Source organism: Salvelinus fontinalis, chromosome 10, assembly GCF_029448725.1.
Source record: "Salvelinus fontinalis isolate EN_2023a chromosome 10, ASM2944872v1, whole genome shotgun sequence".
Taxonomy (NCBI): Eukaryota; Metazoa; Chordata; class Actinopteri; order Salmoniformes; family Salmonidae; genus Salvelinus; species Salvelinus fontinalis.
Window position 1 is genome coordinate 48757411 of NC_074674.1, and position 23651 is coordinate 48781061.

General features: G+C 49.3%; 1 protein-coding gene and 1 long non-coding RNA gene across 9 annotated transcripts in view; one reads left to right on the plus strand and one right to left on the minus strand.

Moving 5' to 3' along the window:
• Positions 1 to 167: 167 nt before the first annotated feature.
• Positions 168 to 23651, minus strand: part of tmem135 (transmembrane protein 135) — a 39519-nt gene continuing 16035 nt past the window's right edge. Inside the window, 9 exon segments of the mRNA XM_055936939.1 lie at positions 168 to 599; positions 602 to 681; positions 2567 to 2634; positions 3539 to 3637; positions 3785 to 3861; positions 6153 to 6216; positions 7638 to 7805; positions 14446 to 14515; positions 14742 to 14909. Of these exon segments, the coding sequence (XP_055792914.1) occupies positions 529 to 599; positions 602 to 681; positions 2567 to 2634; positions 3539 to 3637; positions 3785 to 3861; positions 6153 to 6216; positions 7638 to 7805; positions 14446 to 14515; positions 14742 to 14909 (865 nt within the window). The 3' untranslated portion in view covers positions 168 to 528.
• Positions 8479 to 13205, plus strand: LOC129864233 (uncharacterized). Of its 8 annotated transcripts, none has more exons than XR_008761206.1 (8): positions 8479 to 8605; positions 8706 to 9302; positions 10203 to 10350; positions 11251 to 11299; positions 11350 to 11448; positions 11799 to 12592; positions 12693 to 12940; positions 12990 to 13205. It is a non-coding gene; the product is annotated as an uncharacterized LOC129864233 (long non-coding RNA). The 8 variants fall into 8 exon arrangements; XR_008761204.1 differs by lacking the exon at positions 8479 to 8605 and having other exon boundaries at positions 8612 to 9302; positions 11799 to 12044; positions 12095 to 12592; XR_008761205.1 differs by lacking the exon at positions 8479 to 8605 and having other exon boundaries at positions 8612 to 9302; positions 11799 to 12044; positions 12345 to 12592.

A 23651-nucleotide genomic window follows, 5' to 3' on the forward strand; every position in this document is an offset into this window, starting at 1 on the left:
AGCCCCTTCCCCTTCCCCCCTAGCCCCTTCCCCTATTCCCTAGTCCCTATCCCCTTCCCCCTATCCCCTATTCACCAGGGCAGATCTGAAAGGATAGGTTTAAGTCATATTGCTCATATTAAATCAACCCCTAGCCCCTTCCCCTTCCCCCTAGCCTCTTCCCCTATTCCCTATCCCCTAGTCCCTATCCCCTTCCCCCTAGCCCCTATTCACCAGGGCAGATCTGAGAGGATAGGTTTAAGTCATATTGCTCATATTAAATCAACTCAGATTTCCAGACGTCTCCCGGCGAGGCCAGTTTCTCCCTCACCACATTACATACAATATCATCTGCCCTCTACGGGGTTGAACAGCCTTACGACAGCCTTACGAAGTGTCCTCACGCAGACATAGGTCCTTAGAGAGGGCACATGTGTTCCCTATGTAGTGCACTATCCTACGCAGGCCCTGGTCAAAAGTAGTGCACTCTACAGGAAACAGGGGGCCATTTAGGACTCCCGCCCCCCCCTCTGGCTGACCCCCTGACCTCTAACAATGTGGGGTCAACCCAGAGTGATGTTTCTTTCCAGGGGTCAGGGTCGGGGTGGCGTAACGGGGGACCATTTGGGCATGATTCCATGGAAGTCTCTGGAGGCCTGAGTCCCAAACACATCCAGCACCCTCCTGTTCATAAAAGCAAACCTGTAGACAGAGAGGGATTTTAGTCACCAACACACACCCCCACAACCACACCCCCAACCACAACCACACCCCCAAAACACACACCCCCAACCACAACCACCCCCAACCACAACTCCAATACACACACCCCCAACCCCAACCACCCCCACAACCACCCCCACAACACACACCCCCAACCACAACCACACCCCCAAAACACACACCCCCAACCACAACCACACCCCCAAAACACACACCCCCAACCACAACCACACCCCCAAAACACACACCCCCAACCACAACCACACCCCCAAAACACACACCCCCAACCCCAACCACCCCCACAACACACACCCCCAACCACAACCACACCCCCAAAACACACATCCCCCAACCACAACCACACCCCCAAAACACACACCCCCAACCCCAACCACCCCCACAACCACAACCCCACAACCACACCCCCACAACCACACCCCCACAACCACCCCCCCAACCACACCCCCCCAACCCCAACCACCCCCACAACCACACCCCCACAACCACACCCCCACAACCACACCCCAACCACACCCCCAAAACACACCCCCAACCCCAACCACCCCCACAACCACAACCCCACAACCACACCCCCCCAACCTCAACCACACCCCCCCAACCACACCCACAACCACACCCCCACAACCACCCCCCCACAACCACACCCCCCCCAACCTCAACCACACCCCCCAACCACACCCACAACCCCCCCCAACCACCCCCCAACCACACCCCCCCAACCCCAACCACCCCCACAACCACACCCCCACAACCACACCCCCCCAACCTCAACCACACCCCCCAACCACCCCCCCCCACCCCCTCCAACCACACCCCCCCAACCACCCCCCCCCAACCACACCCCCCAACCACCCCCCCCAACCAACCCCCCACAACGACACCCCCCCAACCACACACCCCCAACCACCCCCACAACCCCCCACAACCACACCCCCCAACCCCCCAACCACCCCCCCACAACCACCCCCCCACAACTGCAGACGGACACGCAGACACGGACGGGCAGGCGGACGGACAGGCGGACGGACAGGCGGACGGGCAGGCGGACGGGCAGGCGGACGGGCAGGCGGACGGGCAGGCGGACGGGCAGGCGGACGGGCAGACGGACGGGCAGACGGACGGGCAGACGGACGGGCAGACGGACAGGCAGACGGACAGGCAGACGGACAGGCAGACGGACAGGCAGACGGACAGGCAGACGGACAGGCAGACGGACAGGCAGACGGACAGGCAGACGGACAGGCAGACGGACAGGCAGACGGACAGGCAGACGGACAGGCAGACGGACAGGCAGACGGACAGGCAGACGGACAGGCAGACGGACAGGCAGACGGACACGCAGACGGACACGCAGACGGACACGCAGACAGACACGCAGACAGACACGCAGACAGACACACAGACAGACACACAGACAGACACACAGACAGACACACAGACAGACACAGACAGACACACAGACAGACACACAGACAGACACACAGACAGACACACAGACAGACACACAGACAGACACACAGACAGACACACAGACAGACACACAGACAGACACACAGACAGACACACAGACAGACACACAGACAGACACAGACAGACACACAGACAGACACACAGACAGACACACAGACAGACACACAGACAGACACACAGACAGACACACAGACAGACAGACACAGACAAACACACAGGCGGACAGACACAGACAAACACACAGGCGGACAGAGATATTGTGTGCTATATCTTGGAAAACAAATCAAAGTGACTCTGGACGACAACATAATGATGGCTGCTCTCCTAAAGAAGTTAAACCCGCTTGATGTTTCTAACTAACAAGTAGACACACCTGCCCTTGGTGAGCCTGAGGAGAAACTTCCAGTAGGAGGGTCTGAGATTCTGCACCTCCATCACCGCCTAGGACAGAAAGACAGACAGAGAGAGAGAGACAGACGGAGAGAGAGAGAGACAGACAGACAGACAGAGAGAAAAGGGTCAGCACTGAACAGTGCGTGCGTGCGTGTGTGTGTCTTAATGATTGCGGTGTGTGTGTGTGTGTGTGTGTGTGTCTTAATGATTGCGGTGTGTGTGTGTGTGTGTGTGTGTGTCTTAATGATTGCGGTGTGTGTGTGTGTGTGTGTGTCTTAATGATTGCGGTGTGTGTGTGTGTGTGTGTGTCTTAATGATTGCGGTGTGTGTGTGTGTGTGTGTGTGTGTGTGTGTGTGTGTGTCTTAATGATTGCGGTGTGTGTGTGTGTGTGTGTGTGTGTGTGTGTGTGTGTGTGTGTGTGTGTGTGTGTGTCTTAATGATTGCGGTGTGTGTGTGTGTGTGTGTGTGTGTGTGTGTGTGTCTTAATGATTGCGGTGTGTGTGTGTGTGTGCGTGTGTCTTAATGATTGCGGTGTGTGTGCGTGTATCTTAATGATTGCGGTGTGTGTGTGTGTGTGTGTGTGTCTTAATGATTGCGGTGTGTGTGTGTGTGTGTGTGTGTGTGTGTGTGTGTGTGTGTGTGTGTGTGTGTGTGTGTCTTAATGATTGCGGTGTGTGTGTGTGTGCGTGTGTCTCTTAATGATTGCGGTGTGTGTGTGTGTGCGTGTGTGTCTTAATGATTGCGGTGTGTGTGTGTGTGCGTGTGTGTCTTAATGATTGCGGTGTGTGTGTGTGTGCGTGTGTGTCTTAATGATTGCGGTGTGTGTGTGTGTGTGTGTGTGTGTGTGTGTGTGTGTGTGTGTGTGTGTGTGTGTGTGCGTGTGTGTCTTAATGATTGCGGTGTGTGTGTGTGTGCGTGTGTGTCTTAATGATTGCGGTGTGTGTTTCTTACAGCCTGGAAGCAGATTGCGGTAGATATGGCGTAGATGATGGTGTCAGCCTGGGAGAAGTAAGGGAGGTGGCCCGTCTCAATGCCTTTAAAGTACATGGTCTGGAGAGGGACACGGTGGTACAATAAAGATATGTGCTTTTCATCTGACACACATCTGAAACAGTAGTATCATTTCCTACACAGTACCACAGGTTCTTTGTGAACGTGTCCGGGGGGGGGGGAATGGGACACAGACACAGACCTCACCTCCACTAGCTTGGAGAACAGGTACATGGAGATTGTTGTGCTTTTGTAGAAGAACATGGACATGCCAGCCAGGAAACCTAAAGAGAGAGAGATGGAGGGAGGGAGAGAGAGATCAAGATGGAGGGAGGGAGGGAGAGAGAGATCAAGATGGAGGGAGGGAGGGAGAGGGAGAGAGAGAGAGAGAGAAGGTATAGAAAGTGGGAAAGAGAGAGGGAGAGAGAGAGAGAGAGAGAGAGAGAGAGAGAGAGAGAGAGAGAGAGAGAGAGAGACAGACAGAGAGAGGGAAAGAAAGAGGGAATTCAATGGGACAAAAACAGAAATGAATGCATTGCTGGACTCTGTAACCAATGAATAGCTGATAGCACAGTGACAAGACTACCAGCTAGCCGATAGCACAGTGACAAGACTACCGGCTAGCCGATAGCACAGTGGCAAGACTACCGGCTAGCCGATAGCACAGTGACAAGACTACCGGCTAGCCGATAGCACAGTGGCAAGACTACCGGCTAGCAGATAGCACAGTGGCAAGACTACCGGCTAGCCGATAGCACAGTGGCAAGACTACCGGCTAGCCGATAGCACAGTGGCAAGACTACCAGCTAGCCGATAGCACAGTGACAAGACTACCGGCTAGCCGATAGCACAGTGGCAAGACTACCGGCTAGCCGATAGCACAGTGGCAAGACTACCAGCTAGCAGATAGCACAGTGACAAGACTACCAGCTAGCCGATAGCACAGTGACAAGACTACCGGCTAGCCGATAGCACAGTGGCAAGACTACCGGCTAGCAGATAGCACAGTGACAAGACTACCAGCTAGCAGATAGCACAGTGGTAAGACTTCCAGCTAGCAGATAGCACAGTGACAAGACTACCAGCTAGCCGATAGCACAGTGACAAGACTACCGGCTAGCCGATAGCACAGTGGCAAGACTATCGGCTAGCCGATAGCACAGTGGCAAGACTACCGGCTAGCCGATAGCACAGTGGCAAGACTACCGGCTAGCCGATAGCACAGTGGCAAGACTACCAGCTAGCAGATAGCACAGTGGTAAGACTACCAGCTAGCAGATAGCACAGTGGTAAGACTACCAGCTAGCCGATAGCACAGTGGTAAGACTACCAGCTAGCAGATAGCACAGTGGCAAGACTACCAGCTAGCAGATAGCACAGTGGTAAGACTACCAGCTAGCCGATAGCACAGTGGCAAGACTACCAGCTAGCCGATAGCACAGTGGCAAGACTACCAGCTAGCAGATAGCACAGTGGTAAGACTACCAGCTAGCCGATAGCACAGTGGCAAGACTACCAGCTAGCCGATAGCACAGTGGCAAGACTACCGGCTAGCCGATAGCACAGTGGTAAGACTACCGGCTAGCCGATAGCACAGTGGTAAGACTACCAGCTAGCCGATAGCACAGTGGTAAGACTACCAGCTAGCCGATAGCACAGTGGCAAGACTACCGGCTAGCCGATAGCACAGTGGTAAGACTACCGGCTAGCCGATAGCACAGTGGCAAGACTACCAGCTAGCCGATAGCACAGTGGTAAGACTACCAGCTAGCCGATAGCACAGTGGCAAGACTACCAGCTAGCCGATAGCACAGTGGCAAGACTACCGGCTAGCCGATAGCACAGTGGTAAGACTACCGGCTAGCCGATAGCACAGTGGTAAGACTACCGGCTAGCAGATAGCACAGTGGCAAGACTACCAGCTAGCCGATAGCACAGTGGTAAGACTTCCAGCTAGCAGATAGCACAGTGGCAAGACTACCAGCTAGCAGATAGCACAGTGGTAAGACTACCAGCTAGCAGATAGCACAGTGGCAAGACTACCAGCTAGCTGATAGCACAGTGGTAAGACTACCAGCTAGCCGATAGCACAGTGGTAAGACTACCAGCTAGCTGATAGCACAGTGGTAAGACTACCAGCTAGCCGATAGCACAGTGGTAAGACTACCAGCTAGCTGATAGCACAGTGGTAAGACTACCAGCTAGCTGATAGCACAGTGGTAAGACTACCAGCTAGCCGATAGCACAGTGGTAAGACTACCAGCTAGCCGATAGCACAGTGGTAAGACTACCAGCTAGCCGATAGCACAGTGGTAAGACTACCAGCTAGCCGATAGCACAGTGGTAAGACTACCAGCTAGCCGATAGCACAGTGGTAAGACTACCAGCTAGCCGATAGCACAGTGGTAAGACTACCAGCTAGCCGATAGCACAGTGGTAAGACTACCAGCTAGCAGATAGCACAGTGGTAAGACTACCAGCTAGCCGATAGCACAGTGGCAAGACTACCAGCTAGCCGATAGCACAGTGGTAAGACTACCAGCTAGCTAATTGGACACTAGAAAGACTGACCTACCTGCTATGAGGGCGTGGAGCTCGTCATCAAGGTTACGCACCCAACGCAGCAAGCAGCTGGTCCCCTGGGAGAGAGAGAGAGTAGTTCATATCAGAGAGAAAGAGAAGGAGAGAATATATGTACCTTGTATAATTGAGACAAAGGATCCTAGGAACGATAGAGAGAAGAAGAGAGAGGGGGGGGGGGGTCAACATGTTACAGGCGTTCTTCCTAACTCAAGGAAACTCCTCAGGGATTTCACCAGGAGGCTAACGGGGACTTTAAAACAGTTACAGAGTTTAATGGCTGTGATAGGAGAACACTGAGGATGGATCAACAACATTGTAGTTACTCCACAATACTAACCTAAAGGACAGAGTGAAACGAAGGAAGCCTGTACAGAATAAATATATTCCAAAACATGCATCCTGTTTGCAACAAGGCACTAAAGTAAAACTGCTAAAAAATGCAGCAGAGAAATTAACTTCATGTCCTTTAGCACAAAGTGTTGTGTTTGGTGTCAATCCAACACATCACTCTTCATATGTTCAAACTGTCCAAGATGGAGGACAACCTATCAAGATGGAGGACAACCTATCAAGATGGAGGACAACCTATCAAGATGGAGGACAACCTATCAAGATGGAGGACAACCTATCAAGATGGAGGACAACCTATCAAGATGGAGGACAACCTATCAAGATGGAGGACAACCTATCCTGGCAGACCTGATGGGTCCTTGAGGCAAATTTGTTCAGCATGAGGAAAGACACCTACAAACAAAGTCTCTAGGTCAAGCGGTGGATATGAGGGTTTAAGTGAGGCTGGTTATAACAGAGCCACCTATAGGCCAATCAGAGCCACCTATAGACCAATCAGAGCCACTTATAGGTCAACCAGAGCCACTTATAGGTCAACCAGAGCCCCCTATAGGCCAATCAGAGCCCCCTATAGGCCAATCAGAGCCCCCTATAGGCCAATCAGAGCCCCCTATAGGCCAATCAGAGCCCCCTATAGGCCAATCAGAGCCCCCTATAGGCCAATCAGAGCCACCTATAGGCCAATCAGAGCCCCCTATAGGCCAATCAGAGCCCCCTATAGGCCAATCAGAGCCCCCTATAGGCCAATCGGTGCCATTCTTTATTTACCAAGTTACTCATGGACTGTAGTTTCTGTGTGCCAAATTAGAAAAGTTTTACCAAACTCTGCTTGAGTTATTAGACCATGTCAAGCAAAGAAATGAAAAGAATGAGGACAGGTTTCAGAATAACAGCTGTGAACCTTTAACTAGTAGTGTAAATCATTACTTTAATAACAGCTGTGGACCTCTAACTAGTAGTGTAAATCATTACTTTAATAACAGCTGTGGACCTCTAACTAGTAGTGTAACACATTACTTTTCCCAGGGAGCTATACGTCATTAGTTACTGTTGAAAGAAGTAAAGAGCAATACTACTTTTTAAAAATTTAAAGCAACTAATCCCAACACCGAATCTAAGTGTTTACCTTGTATATAGAGACGAAGGACCCTAGGAAAGCCCCGAGCTGGAAGTTCTCCTTGTTGTAGAAGAGAGAAGGGAGCCGAGACGGCTTAGTGAACACCTGGCGGAACGCTGACGGAACCTTCAGGCAACACTGGATCAGGTAGCCCACGCTGAACATACGGATGAAGCCCTGGAAACATTAATATAACGTTATTATAACGTTGTTATAACCTTCAGGCAACACTGTAACAGGTAGCCCACACTGAACATAGGTATCTGATCTTCATGGAAGGCTGGACCTTAACAAACACAGTAGACTATGCAGTTGTCCTGGTACCTGACAGGTATCTCACCTTGACACAGTAGACTATGCAGTTGTCCTGGTACCTGACAGGTATCTCACCTTGACACAGTAGACTATGCAGTTGTCCTGGTACCTGACAGGTATCTCACCTTGACACAGTAGACTATGCAGTTGTCCTGGTAGTGACAGGTATCTCACCTTGACACAGTAGACTATGCAGTTGTCCTGGTACCTGACAGGTATCTCACCTTGACACAGTAGACTATGCAGTTGTCCTGGTAGTGACAGGTATCTCACCTTGACACAGTAGACTATGCAGTTGTCCTGGTACCTGACAGGTATCTCACCTTGACACAGTAGACTATGCAGTTGTCCTGGTACCTGACAGGTATCTCACCCTGACACAGTAGACTATGCAGTTGTCCTGGTACCTGACAGGTATCTCACCTTGACACAGTAGACTATGCAGTTGTCCTGATAGTGACAGGTATCTCACCTTGACACAGTAGACTATGCAGTTGTCCTGGTACCTGACAGGTATCTCACCTTGACACAGTAGACTATGCAGTTGTCCTGGTACCTGACAGGTATCTCACCTTGACACAGTAGGCTATGCAGTTGTCCTGGTACCTGACAGGTATCTCACCTTGACACAGTAGGCTATGCAGTTGTCCTGGTAGTGACAGGTATCTCACCTTGACACAGTAGACTATGCAGTTGTCCTGGTACCTGACAGGTATCTCACCTTGACACAGTAGACTATGCAGTTGTCCTGGTACCTGACAGGTATCTCACCTTGACACAGTAGGCTATGCAGTTGTCCTGGTACCTGACAGGTATCTCACCTTGACACAGTAGACTATGCAGTTGTCCTGGTACCTGACAGGTATCTCACCTTGACACAGTAGGCTATGCAGTTGTCCTGGTACCTGACAGGTATCTCACCTTGACACAGTAGGCTATGCAGTTGTCCTGGTAGTGACAGGTATCTCACCTTGACACAGTAGGCTATGCAGTTGTCCTGGTACCTGACAGGTATCTCACCTTGACACAGTAGGCTATGCAGTTGTCCTGGTACCTGACAGGTATCTCACCTTGACACAGTAGGCTATGCAGTTGTCCTGGTAGTGACAGGTATCTCACCTTGACACAGTAGGCTATGCAGTTGTCCTGGTACCTGACAGGTATCTCACCTTGACACAGTAGACTATGCAGTTGTCCTGGTACCTGACAGGTATCTCACCTTGACACAGTAGACTATGCAGTTGTCCTGGTACCTGACAGGTATCTCACCTTGACACAGTAGGCTATGCAGTTGTCCTGGTACCTGACAGGTATCTCACCTTGACACAGTAGGCTATGCAGTTGTCCTGGTAGTGACAGGTATCTCACCTTGACACAGTAGGCTATGCAGTTGTCCTGGTACCTGACAGGTATCTCACCTTGACACAGTAGACTATGCAGTTGTCCTGGTACCTGACAGGTATCTCACCTTGACACAGTAGGCTATGCAGTTGTCCTGGTACCTGACAGGTATCTCACCTTGACACAGTAGGCTATGCAGTTGTCCTGGTACCTGACAGGTATCTCACCTTGACACAGTAGACTATGCAGTTGTCCTGGTACCTGACAGGTATCTCACCTTGACACAGTAGGCTATGCAGTTGTCCTGGTACCTGACAGGTATCTCACCTTGACACAGTAGACTATGCAGTTGTCCTGGTACCTGACAGGTATCTCACCCTGACACAGTAGGCTATGCAGTTGTCCTGGTACCTGACAGGTATCTCACCTTGACACAGTAGACTATGCAGTTGTCCTGGTACCTGACAGGTATCTCACCTTGACACAGTAGACTATGCAGTTGTCCTGGTACCTGACAGGTATCTCACCTTGACACAGTAGTCTATGCAGTTGTCCTGGTACCTGACAGGTATCTCACCTTGACACAGTAGGCTATGCAGTTGTCCTGGTACCTGACAGGTATCTCACCTTGACACAGTAGACTATGCAGTTGTCCTGGTACCTGACAGGTATCTCACCTTGACACAGTAGACTATGCAGTTGTCCTGGTACCTGACAGGTATCTCACCTTGACACAGTAGGCTATGCAGTTGTCCTGGTACCTGACAGGTATCTCACCTTGACACAGTAGTCTATGCAGTTGTCCTGGTACCTGACAGGTATCTCACCTTGACACAGTAGACTATGCAGTTGTCCTGGTACCTGACAGGTATCTCACCTTGACACAGTAGACTATGCAGTTGTCCTGGTACCTGACAGGTATCTCACCTTGACACAGTAGACTATGCAGTTGTCCTGGTAGTGACAGGTATCTCACCTTGACACAGTAGACTATGCAGTTGTCCTGGTACCTGACAGGTATCTCACCTTGACACAGTAGACTATGCAGTTGTCCTGGTAGTGACAGGTATCTCACCTTGACACAGTAGGCTATGCAGTTGTCCTGGTACCTGACAGGTATCTCACCTTGACACAGTAGGCTATGCAGTTGTCCTGGTACCTGACAGGTATCTCACCTTGACACAGTAGACTATGCAGTTGTCCTGGTACCTGACAGGTATCTCACCTTGACACAGTAGGCTATGCAGTTGTCCTGGTACCTGACAGGTATCTCACCTTGACACAGTAGGCTATGCAGTTGTCCTGGTACCTGACAGGTATCTCACCTTGACACAGTAGGCTATGCAGTTGTCCTGGTACCTGACAGGTATCTCACCTTGACACAGTAGGCTATGCAGTTGTCCTGGTACCTGACAGGTATCTCACCTTGACACAGTAGACTATGCAGTTGTCCTGGTACCTGACAGGTATCTCACCTTGACACAGTAGACTATGCAGTTGTCCTGGTACCTGACAGGTATCTCACCTTGACACAGTAGACTATGCAGTTGTCCTGGTACCTGACAGGTATCTCACCTTGACACAGTAGTCTATGCAGTTGTCCTGGTACCTGACAGGTTTCTCACCTTGACACAGTAGGCTATGCAGTTGTCCTGGTACCTGACAGGTATCTCACCTTGACACAGTAGACTATGCAGTTGTCCTGGTACCTGACAGGTATCTCACCTTGACACAGTAGACTATGCAGTTGTCCTGGTACCTGACAGGTATCTCACCTTGACACAGTAGGCTATGCAGTTGTCCTGGTACCTGACAGGTATCTCACCTTGACACAGTAGTCTATGCAGTTGTCCTGGTACCTGACAGGTATCTCACCTTGACACAGTAGACTATGCAGTTGTCCTGGTACCTGACAGGTATCTCACCTTGACACAGTAGACTATGCAGTTGTCCTGGTACCTGACAGGTATCTCACCTTGACACAGTAGACTATGCAGTTGTCCTGGTAGTGACAGGTATCTCACCTTGACACAGTAGACTATGCAGTTGTCCTGGTACCTGACAGGTATCTCACCTTGACACAGTAGGCTATGCAGTTGTCCTGGTACCTGACAGGTATCTCACCTTGACACAGTAGACTATGCAGTTGTCCTGGTAGTGACAGGTATCTCACCTTGACACAGTAGGCTATGCAGTTGTCCTGGTACCTGACAGGTATCTCACCTTGACACAGTAGGCTATGCAGTTGTCCTGGTACCTGACAGGTATCTCACCTTGACACAGTAGGCTATGCAGTTGTCCTGGTACCTGACAGGTATCTCACCTTGACACAGTAGACTATGCAGTTGTCCTGGTACCTGACAGGTATCTCACCTTGACACAGTAGACTATGCAGTTGTCCTGGTACCTGACAGGTATCTCACCTTGACACAGTAGGCTATGCAGTTGTCCTGGTACCTGACAGGTATCTCACCTTGACACAGTAGACTATGCAGTTGTCCTGGTACCTGACAGGTATCTCACCTTGACACAGTAGACTATGCAGTTGTCCTGGTAGTGACAGGTATCTCACCTTGACACAGTAGACTATGCAGTTGTCCTGGTACCTGACAGGTATCTCACCTTGACACAGTAGACTATGCAGTTGTCCTGGTAGTGACAGGTATCTCACCTTGACACAGTAGACTATGCAGTTGTCCTGGTAGTGACAGGTATCTCACCTTGACACAGTAGACTATGCAGTTGTCCTGGTAGTGACAGGTATCTCACCTTGACACAGTAGACTATGCAGTTGTCCTGGTACCTGACAGGTATCTCACCTTGACACAGTAGGCTATGCAGTTGTCCTGGTACCTGACAGGTATCTCACCTTGACACAGTAGACTATGCAGTTGTCCTGGTACCTGACAGGTATCTCACCTTGACACAGTAGGCTATGCAGTTGTCCTGGTACCTGACAGGTATCTCACCTTGACACAGTAGACTATGCAGTTGTCCTGGTACCTGACAGGTATCTCACCTTGACACAGTAGACTATGCAGTTGTCCTGGTACCTGACAGGTATCTCACCTTGACACAGTAGACTATGCAGTTGTCCTGGTAGTGACAGGTATCTCACCTTGACACAGTAGACTATGCAGTTGTCCTGGTACCTGACAGGTATCTCACCTTGACACAGTAGACTATGCAGTTGTCCTGGTACCTGACAGGTATCTCACCTTGACACAGTAGACTATGCAGTTGTCCTGGTACCTGACAGGTATCTCACCTTGACACAGTAGACTATGCAGTTGTCCTGGTAGTGACAGGTATCTCACCTTGACACAGTAGACTATGCAGTTGTCCTGGTACCTGACAGGTATCTCACCTTGACACAGTAGGCTATGCAGTTGTCCTGGTACCTGACAGGTATCTCACCTTGACACAGTAGACTATGCAGTTGTCCTGGTAGTGACAGGTATCTCACCTTGACACAGTAGGCTATGCAGTTGTCCTGGTACCTGACAGGTATCTCACCTTGACACAGTAGACTATGCAGTTGTCCTGGTACCTGACAGGTATCTCACCTTGACACAGTAGACTATGCAGTTGTCCTGGTAGTGACAGGTATCTCACCTTGACACAGTAGGCTATGCAGTTGTCCTGGTACCTGACAGGTATCTCACCTTGACACAGTAGGCTATGCAGTTGTCCTGGTAGTGACAGGTATCTCACCTTGACACAGTAGGCTATGCAGTTGTCCTGGTACCTGACAGGTATCTCACCTTGACACAGTAGACTATGCAGTTGTCCTGGTACCTGACAGGTATCTCACCTTGACACAGTAGACTATGCAGTTGTCCTGGTACCTGACAGGTATCTCACCTTGACACAGTAGGCTATGCAGTTGTCCTGGTACCTGACAGGTATCTCACCTTGACACAGTAGGCTATGCAGTTGTCCTGGTACCTGACAGGTATCTCACCTTGACACAGTAGGCTATGCAGTTGTCCTGGTACCTGACAGGTATCTCACCTTGACACAGTAGACTATGCAGTTGTCCTGGTACCTGACAGGTATCTCACCTTGACACAGTAGACTATGCAGTTGTCCTGGTACCTGACAGGTATCTCACCTTGACACAGTAGACTATGCAGTTGTCCTGGTACCTGACAGGTATCTCACCTTGACACAGTAGACTATGCAGTTGTCCTGGTAGTGACAGGTATCTCACCTTGACACAGTAGGCTATGCAGTTGTCCTGGTACCTGACAGGTATCTCACCTTGACACAGTAGACTATGCAGTTGTCCTGGTACCTGACAGGTATCTCACCTTGACACAGTAGACTATGCAGTTGTCCTGGTAGTGACAGGTATCTCACCTTGACACAGTAGGCTATGCAGTTGTCCTGGTACCTGACAGGTATCTCACCTTGACACAGTAGGCTATGCAGTTGTCCTGGTAGTGACAGGTATCTCACCTTGACACAGTAGGCTATGCAGTTGTCCTGGTACCTGACAGGTATCTCACCTTGACACAGTAGACTATGCAGTTGTCCTGGTACCTGACAGGTATCTCACCTTGACACAGTAGACTATGCAGTTGTCCTGGTACCTGACAGGTATCTCACCTTGACACAGTAGGCTATGCAGTTGTCCTGGTACCTGACAGGTATCTCACCTTGACACAGTAGGCTATGCAGTTGTCCTGGTACCTGACAGGTATCTCACCTTGACACAGTAGGCTATGCAGTTGTCCTGGTACCTGACAGGTATCTCACCTTGACACAGTAGACTATGCAGTTGTCCTGGTACCTGACAGGTATCTCACCTTGACACAGTAGACTATGCAGTTGTCCTGGTACCTGACAGGTATCTCACCTTGACACAGTAGACTATGCAGTTGTCCTGGTACCTGACAGGTATCTCACCTTGACACAGTAGACTATGCAGTTGTCCTGGTACCTGACAGGTTTCTCACCTTGACACAGTAGACTATGCAGTTGTCCTGGTACCTGACAGGTATCTCACCTTGACACAGTAGACTATGCAGTTGTCCTGGTACCTGACAGGTATCTCACCTTGACACAGTAGACTATGCAGTTGTCCTGGTACCTGACAGGTATCTCACCTTGACACAGTAGACTATGCAGTTGTCCTGGTACCTGACAGGTATCTCACCTTGACACAGTAGGCTATGCAGTTGTCTTGGTCGTGTTTACAGCATCTATGTCTGGGTCCATGTTTGCATCTGGAGACAAACAACACGGTCACTACAACTCTGTGGGTGTGTAAACGTTACTGTGTGTGTGTGTGTGTGTGTGTGTGTGTGTGTGTGTGTGTGTGTGTGTGTGTGTGTGTGTGTGTGTGTGTGTGTGTGTGTGTGTGTGTGTATGTAAATGATACTGTGTGTGTGTGTGTGTGTATGTAAATGACACTGTGTGTGTGTATAAACGTTACTGTGTGTGTGTCCTCACATAGATTCTATCAGTCTCCTGGTGAGGGTGATGAGGGACTTCCTGCCGGATGCGGGGCTTCCTGTTGACCTCTGTGACTCTGTGTTGATCGATGTCTCCGGGGGTTGTGGATAGCTGTGTTCAGGCGGGTTGGAGTGTGTGGGAATCTCCTCCTTCCCAACGATGAACCTGGGGAGGAAACGGCACAGACATGTAAACACTTCCCCTAACCTCTAGCTATAGATATATCATATATAGATAAACACATCCCCTAACCTCTAGCTATAGATATATCATATATAGATAAACACATCCCCTAACCTCTAGCTATAGATATATCATATATAGATAAACACTTCCCCTAACCTCTAGCTATAGATATATCATATATAGATAAACACATCCCCTAACCTCTAGCTATAGATATATCATATATAGATAAACACATCCCCTAACCTCTAGCTATAGATATATCATATATAGATAAACACTTCCCCTAACCTCTAGCTATAGATATATCATATATAGATAAACACTTCCCCTAACCTCTAGCTATAGATATATCATATATAGATAAACACTTCCCCTAACCTCTAGCTATAGATATATCATATATAGATAAACACATCCCCTAACCTCTAGCTATAGATATATCATATATAGATAAACACTTCCCCTAACCTCTAGCTATAGATATATCATATATAGATAAACACTTCCCCTAACCTCTAGCTATAGATATATCATATATAGATAAACACTTCCCCTAACCTCTAGCTATAGATATATCATATATAGATAAACACTCCCCCTAACCTCTAGCTATAGATATATCATATATAGATAAACACTTCCCCTAACCTCTAGCTATAGATATATCATACATAGATAAACACTTCCCCTAACCTCTAGCTATAGATATATCATATATAGATAAACACTTCCCCTAACCTCTAGCTATAGATATATCATATATAGATAAACACTTCCCCTAACCTCTAGCTATAGATATATCATATATAGATAAACACTTCCCCTAACCTCTAGCTATAGATATATCATATATAGATAAACACTCCCCCTAACCTCTAGCTATAGATAGACACTTCCCCTAACCTCTAGCTATAGATATATCATATATAGATAAACACTTCCCCTAACCTCTAGCTAGAGCGGTCAGGACAGATCAGGTAGATATATCATACATAGATAAACACTTCCCCTAACCTCTAGCTATAGATATATCATATATAGATAAACACTTCCCCTAACCTCTAGCTATAGATATATCATATATAGATAAACACTCCCCCTAACCTCTAGCTATAGATATATCATATATAGATAAACACTCCCCCTAACCTCTAGCTATAGATAGACACTTCCCCTAACCTCTAGCTATAGATATATCATATATAGATAAACACTTCCCCTAACCTCTAGCTAGAACGGGTCAGGACCGTGTGTGCATCTTGTTAGCTTTCATTCAAATGTTGAGTGACTGAAGCTCATTGGCTGGAACTCAGAGTGCCAGGGGGCCGGCCCACGTGGGCCAACCTTGCAGTACGTCACCATGTGTGTAGATTCCATGAATAGGGAAACTGGCGCTACACAGCTTTCAGTAAACAGTCCCTTTCCAACCAGGGAGTTGGTGGTTATTTGAGGTATAACAGTAATTCTGCTCATAGATTATGCATGTATGAACCACACATTGATAAATCCAGCCCAAAGCTGGAGGTTTAAAAAAAATACTGTCGAAATCACCACTAGACAAATGCTAAATCCTAAACTAGTCCCTCCATCCCCCCCTCGGCCTCCATCTCCGCCCCTCGGCCTCCATCTCCGCCCCTCGGCCTCCATCTCCGCCCCTCGGCCTCCACCCCCCCCCCCTCGGCCTCCACCCCCCCCCCCTCGGCCTCCACCCCCCCCCCCCCTCTGCCTCCACCTCCCCCCCTCGGCCTCCACCCCCCCCCCCCCCTCCTCAGCCTCCACCTCCCCCCCTCGGCCTCCACCATATTCAGAAGCGACCCATGGCTGAAGAGGTGAATATTATCGAAGGTGTAGGGGCTAACTATAATCTTTGACTGAGCCAGCTAAGACACAGCCTTTATAGAGAAGTGGTACCCCAACACGGCTAAGACACAGCCTTTATAGAGAAGTGGTACCCCAACACGGCTAAGACACAGCCTTTATAGAGAAGTGGTGCCCCAACACGGCTAAGACACAGCCTTTATAGAGAAGTGGTACCCCAACACGGCTAAGACACAGCCTTTATAGAGAAGTGGTACCCCAACATGGCTAAGACACAGCCTTTATAGAGAAGTGGTACCCCAACACGGCTAAGACACAGCCTTTATAGAGAAGTGGTACCCCAACACGGCTAAGACACAGCCTTTATAGAGACGTGGTACCCCAACACGGCTAAGATACAGCCTTTATAGAGAAGTGGTACCCCAACATGGCTAAGACACAGCCTTTATAGAGAAGTGGTACCCCAACATGGCTAAGACACAGCTTTTATAGAGAAGTGGTACCCCAACACGGCTAAGACACAGCCTTTATAGAGAAGTGGTACCCCAACACAGCTAAGACACAGCCTTTATAGAGAAGTGGTACCCCCAACACGGCTAAGACACAGCCTTTATAGAGAAGTGGTACCCCAACACGGCTAAGACACAGCCTTTAGAGAGAAGTGGTACCCCAACACGGCTAAGACACAGCCTTTATAGAGTAGTGGTACCCCAACACGGCTAAGACACAGCCTTTATAGAGAAGTGGTACCCCAACACGGCTAAGACACAGCCTTTATAGAGACGTGGTACCCCAACACGGCTAAGACACAGCCTTTATAGAGAAGTGGTACCCCAACACGGCTAAGACACAGCCTTTAGAGAGAAGTGGTACCCCAACACGGCTAAGACACAGCCTTTATAGAGTAGTGGTACCCCAACACGGCTAAGACACAGCCTTTACAGAGAAGTGGTACCCCAACACGGCTAAGACAAAGCCTTTACAGAGAAGTGGTACCCCAACACGGCTAAGACACAGCCTTTATAGAGAAGTGGTACCCCAACACGGCTAAGACACAGCCTTTATAGAGAAGTGGTACCCCAACACGGCTAAGATACAGCCTTTATAGAGAAGTGGTACCCCCAACACGGCTAAGACACAGCCTTTATAGAGAAGTGGTACCCCAACACGGCTAAGACACAGCCTTTATAGAGAAGTGGTGCCCCAACACGGCTAAGACACAGCCTTTATAGAGAAGTGGTACCCCAACACGGCTAAGATACAGCCTTTATAGAGAAGTGGTACCCCAACACGGCTAAGATACAGCCTTTATAGAGAAGTGGTACCCCAACACGGCTAAGATACAGCCTTTATAGAGAAGTGGTACCCCAACACGGCTAAGACACAGCCTTTATAGAGACGTGGTACCCCAACACGGCTAAGACACAGCCTTTATAGAGAAGTGGTACCCCAACACGGCTAAGACACAGCCTTTACAGAGAAGTGGTACCCCAACACGGCTAAGACACAGCCTTTATAGAGAAGTGGTACCCCAACACGGCTAAGATACAGCCTTTATAGAGAAGTGGTACCCCAACACGGCTAAGACACAGCCTTTATAGAGAAGTGGTACCCCAACACGGCTAAGACACAGCCTTGATAGAGAAGTGGTACCCCAACACGGCTAAGACACAGCCTTTATAGAGAAGTGGTACCCCAACACGGCTAAGACACAGCCTTGATAGAGAAGTGGTACCCCAACACGGCTAAGACACAGCCTTTATAGAGAAGTGGTACCCCAACACGGCTAAGACACAGCCTTTATAGAGAAGTGGTACCCCCAACACGGCTAAGACACAGCCTTTATAGAGAAGTGGTACCCCAACACGGCTAAGACACAGCCTTGATAGAGAAGTGGTACCCCAACACGGCTAAGACACAGCCTTTATAGAGAAGTGGTACCCCAACACGGCTAAGACACAGCCTTTATAGAGAAGTGGTACCCCAACACGGCTAAGACACAGCCTTTATAGAGAAGTGGTACCCCAACATGGCTAAGACACAGCCTTTATAGAGAAGTGGTACCCCAACACGGCTAAGACACAGCCTTTATAGAGAAGTGGTACCCCAACACGGCTAAGACACAGCCTTTATAGAGAAGTGGTACCCCCAACACGGCTAAGACACAGCCTTTATAGAGAAGTGGTACCCCCAACACGGCTAAGACACAGCCTTTATAGAGACGTGGTACCCCAACACGGCTAAGATACAGCCTTTATAGAGAAGTGGTACCCCAACATGGCTAAGACACAGCCTTTATAGAGAAGTGGTACCCCAACATGGCTAAGACACAGTCTTTATAGAGAAGTGGTACCCCAACACGGCTAAGACACAGCCTTTATAGAGAAGTGGTACCCCAACACGGCTAAGACACAGCCTTTATAGAGAAGTGGTACCCCAACACAGCTAAGACACAGCCTTTATAGAGAAGTGGTACCCCCAACACGGCTAAGACACAGCCTTTATAGAGAAGTGGTACCCCAACACGGCTAAGACACAGCCTTTAGAGAGAAGTGGTACCCCAACACGGCTAAGACACAGCCTTTATAGAGTAGTGGTACCCCAACACGGCTAAGACACAGCCTTTATAGAGAAGTGGTACCCCAACACAGCTAAGACACAGCCTTTATAGAGAAGTGGTACCCCCAACACGGCTAAGACACAGCCTTTATAGAGAAGTGGTACCCCAACACGGCTAAGACACAGCCTTTAGAGAGAAGTGGTACCCCAACACGGCTAAGACACAGCCTTTATAGAGTAGTGGTACCCCAACACGGCTAAGACACAGCCTTTATAGAGAAGTGGTACCCCAACACGGCTAAGACACAGCCTTTATAGAGACGTGGTACCCCAACACGGCTAAGACACAGCCTTTATAGAGAAGTGGTACCCCAACACGGCTAAGACACAGCCTTTAGAGAGAAGTGGTACCCCAACACGGCTAAGACACAGCCTTTATAGAGTAGTGGTACCCCAACACGGCTAAGATACAGCCTTTATAGAGAAGTGGTACCCCCAACACGGCTAAGACACAGCCTTTATAGAGAAGTGGTACCCCAACACGGCTAAGACACAGCCTTTATAGAGAAGTGGTGCCCCAACACGGCTAAGACACAGCCTTTATAGAGAAGTGGTACCCCAACACGGCTAAGACACAGCCTTTATAGAGAAGTGGTACCCCCAACACGGCTAAGACACAGCCTTTATAGAGTAGTGGTACCCCAACACGGCTAAGACACAGCCTTTATAGAGAAGTGGTACCCCAACACGGCTAAGACACAGCCTTTATAGAGAAGTGGTACCCCAACACGGCTAAGACACAGCCTTTATAGAGAAGTGGTACCCCAACACGGCTAAGACACAGCCTTTATAGAGAAGTGGTACCCCAACACGGCTAAGACACAGCCTTTATAGAGAAGTGGTACCCCAACAGGGCTAAGATACAGTCTTTATAGAGAAGTGGTACCCCAACACGGCTAAGATACAGCCTTTATAGAGAAGTGGTACCCCAACACGGCTAAGACACAGCCTTTATAGAGAAGTGGTACCCCAACACGGCTAAGACACAGCCTTTACAGAGAAGTGGTACCCCCAACACGGCTAAGACACAGCCTTTACAGAGAAGTGGTACCCCAACACGGCTAAGACACAGCCTTTACAGAGAAGTGGTACCCCAACACGGCTAAGACACGGCCTTTATAGAGAAGTGGTACCCCAACACGGCTAAGACACAGCCTTTATAGAGAAGTGGTACCCCAACACGGCTAAGACACAGCCTTTATAGAGAAGTGGTACCCCAACACGGCTAAGACACAGCCTTTATAGAGAAGTGGTACCCCAACACGGCTAAGACACAGCCTTTAGAGAAGTGGTACCCCAACACGGCTAAGACACAGCCTTTATAGAGAAGTGGTACCCCAACACGGCTAAGACACAGCCTTTATAGAGAAGTGGTACCCCAACACGGCTAAGACACAGCCTTTATAGAGAAGTGGTACCCCAACACGGCTAAGACACAGCCTTTACAGAGAAGTGGTACCCCAACACGGCTAAGACACAGCCTTTATAGAGAAGTGGTACCCCAACACGGCTAAGACACAGCCTTTATAGAGAAGTGGTACGCCCAACACGGCTAAGACACAGCCTTTATAGAGTAGTGGTACCCCAACACGGCTAAGACACAGCCTTTATAGAGAAGTGGTACCCCAACACGGCTAAGATACAGCCTTTATAGAGAAGTGGTACCCCAACACGGCTAAGACACAGCCTTTACAGAGAAGTGGTACCCCCAACACGGCTAAGACACAGTCTTTACAGAGAAGTGGTACCCCAACACGGCTAAGACACAGCCTTTACAGAGAAGTGGTACCCCAACACGGCTAAGACACAGCCTTTATAGAGAAGTGGTACCCCAACACGGCTAAGACACAGCCTTTATAGAGAAGTGGTACCCCCAACACGGCTAAGACACAGCCTTTATAGAGAAGTGGTACCCCAACACGGCTAAGACACAGCCTTTATAGAGAAGTGGTACCCCAACACGGCTAAGACACAGCCTTTATAGAGAAGTGGTACCCCCAACACGGCTAAGACACAGCCTTTATAGAGAAGTGGTACCCCAACACGGCTAAGATACAGCCTTTATAGAGAAGTGGTACCCCCAACACGGCTAAGATACAGCCTTTATAGAGAAGTGGTACCCCAACACGGCTAAGACACAGCCTTTATAGAGAAGTGGTACCCCAACACGGCTAAGATACAGCCTTTATAGAGAAGTGGTACCCCCAACACGGCTAAGACACAGCCTTTACAGAGAAGTGGTACCCCAACACGGCTAAGATACAGCCTTTATAGAGAAGTGGTACCCCCAACACGGCTAAGACACAGCCTTTATAGAGAAGTGGTACCCCAACACGGCTAAGACACAGCCTTTATAGAGAAGTGGTACCCCAACACGGCTAAGACACAGCCTTTATAGAGAAGTGGTACCCCCAACACGGCTAAGACACAGCCTTTATAGAGAAGTGGTACCCCAACACGGCTAAGATACAGCCTTTATAGAGAAGTGGTACCCCCAACACGGCTAAGATACAGCCTTTATAGAGAAGTGGTACCCCAACACGGCTAAGATACAGCCTTTATAGAGAAGTGGTACCCCCAACACGGCTAAGATACAGCCTTTATAGAGAAGTGGTACCCCAACACGGCTAAGACACAGCCTTTATAGAGAAGTGGTACCCCAACACGGCTAAGACACAGCCTTTATAGAGAAGTGGTACCCCAACACGGCTAAGACACGGCCTTTATAGAGAAGTGGTACCCCAACACGGCCATGTGTTTGACTGAGCCAGCTAAGACACAGCCTTTATAGAGAAGTGGTACCCCAACACGGCTAAGACACAGCCTTTATAGAGAAGTGGTACCCCAACACGGCTAAGACACAGCCTTTATAGAGAAGTGGTACCCCAACACGGCTAAGACACAGCCTTTATAGAGAAGTGGTACCCCAACACGGCTAAGACACAGCCTTTATAGAGAAGTGGTACCCCAACACGGCTAAGACACAGCCTTTACAGAGAAGTGGTACCCCAACACGGCTAAGACACAGCCTTTATAGAGAAGTGGTACCCCAACACGGCTAAGACACAGCCTTTATAGAGAAGTGGTACGCCCAACACGGCTAAGACACAGCCTTTATAGAGTAGTGGTACCCCAACACGGCTAAGACACAGCCTTTATAGAGAAGTGGTACCCCAACACGGCTAAGATACAGCCTTTATAGAGAAGTGGTACCCCAACACGGCTAAGACACAGCCTTTACAGAGAAGTGGTACCCCAACACGGCTAAGACACAGCCTTTACAGAGAAGTGGTACCCCCAACACGGCTAAGACACAGCCTTTACAGAGAAGTGGTACCCCAACACGGCTAAGACACAGCCTTTACAGAGAAGTGGTACCCCAACACGGCTAAGACACAGCCTTTATAGAGAAGTGGTACCCCAACACGGCTAAGACACAGCCTTTATAGAGAAGTGGTACCCCCAACACGGCTAAGACACAGCCTTTATAGAGAAGTGGTACCCCAACACGGCTAAGACACAGCCTTTACAGAGAAGTGGTACCCCAACACGGCTAAGACACAGCCTTTACAGAGAAGTGGTACCCCCAACACGGCTAAGACACAGCCTTTACAGAGAAGTGGTACCCCAACACGGCTAAGACACAGCCTTTACAGAGAAGTGGTACCCCAACACGGCTAAGACACAGCCTTTATAGAGAAGTGGTACCCCAACACGGCTAAGACACAGCCTTTATAGAGAAGTGGTACCCCCAACACGGCTAAGACACAGCCTTTATAGAGAAGTGGTACCCCAACACGGCTAAGATACAGCCTTTATAGAGAAGTGGTACCCCCAACACGGCTAAGACACAGCCTTTATAGAGAAGTGGTACCCCAACACGGCTAAGACACAGCCTTTATAGAGAAGTGGTACCCCAACACGGCTAAGACACAGCCTTTATAGAGAAGTGGTACCCCCAACACGGCTAAGACACAGCCTTTATAGAGAAGTGGTACCCCAACACGGCTAAGACACAGCCTTTATAGAGAAGTGGTACCCCAACACGGCTAAGACACAGCCTTTATAGAGAAGTGGTACCCCAACACGGCTAAGACACAGCCTTTATAGAGAAGTGGTACCCCAACACGGCTAAGACACAGCCTTTATAGAGAAGTGGTACCCCAACACGGCTAAGACACAGCCTTTATAGAGAAGTGGTACCCCAACACGGCTAAGACACAGCCTTTATAGAGAAGTGGTACCCCAACACGGCTAAGACACAGCCTTTATAGAGAAGTG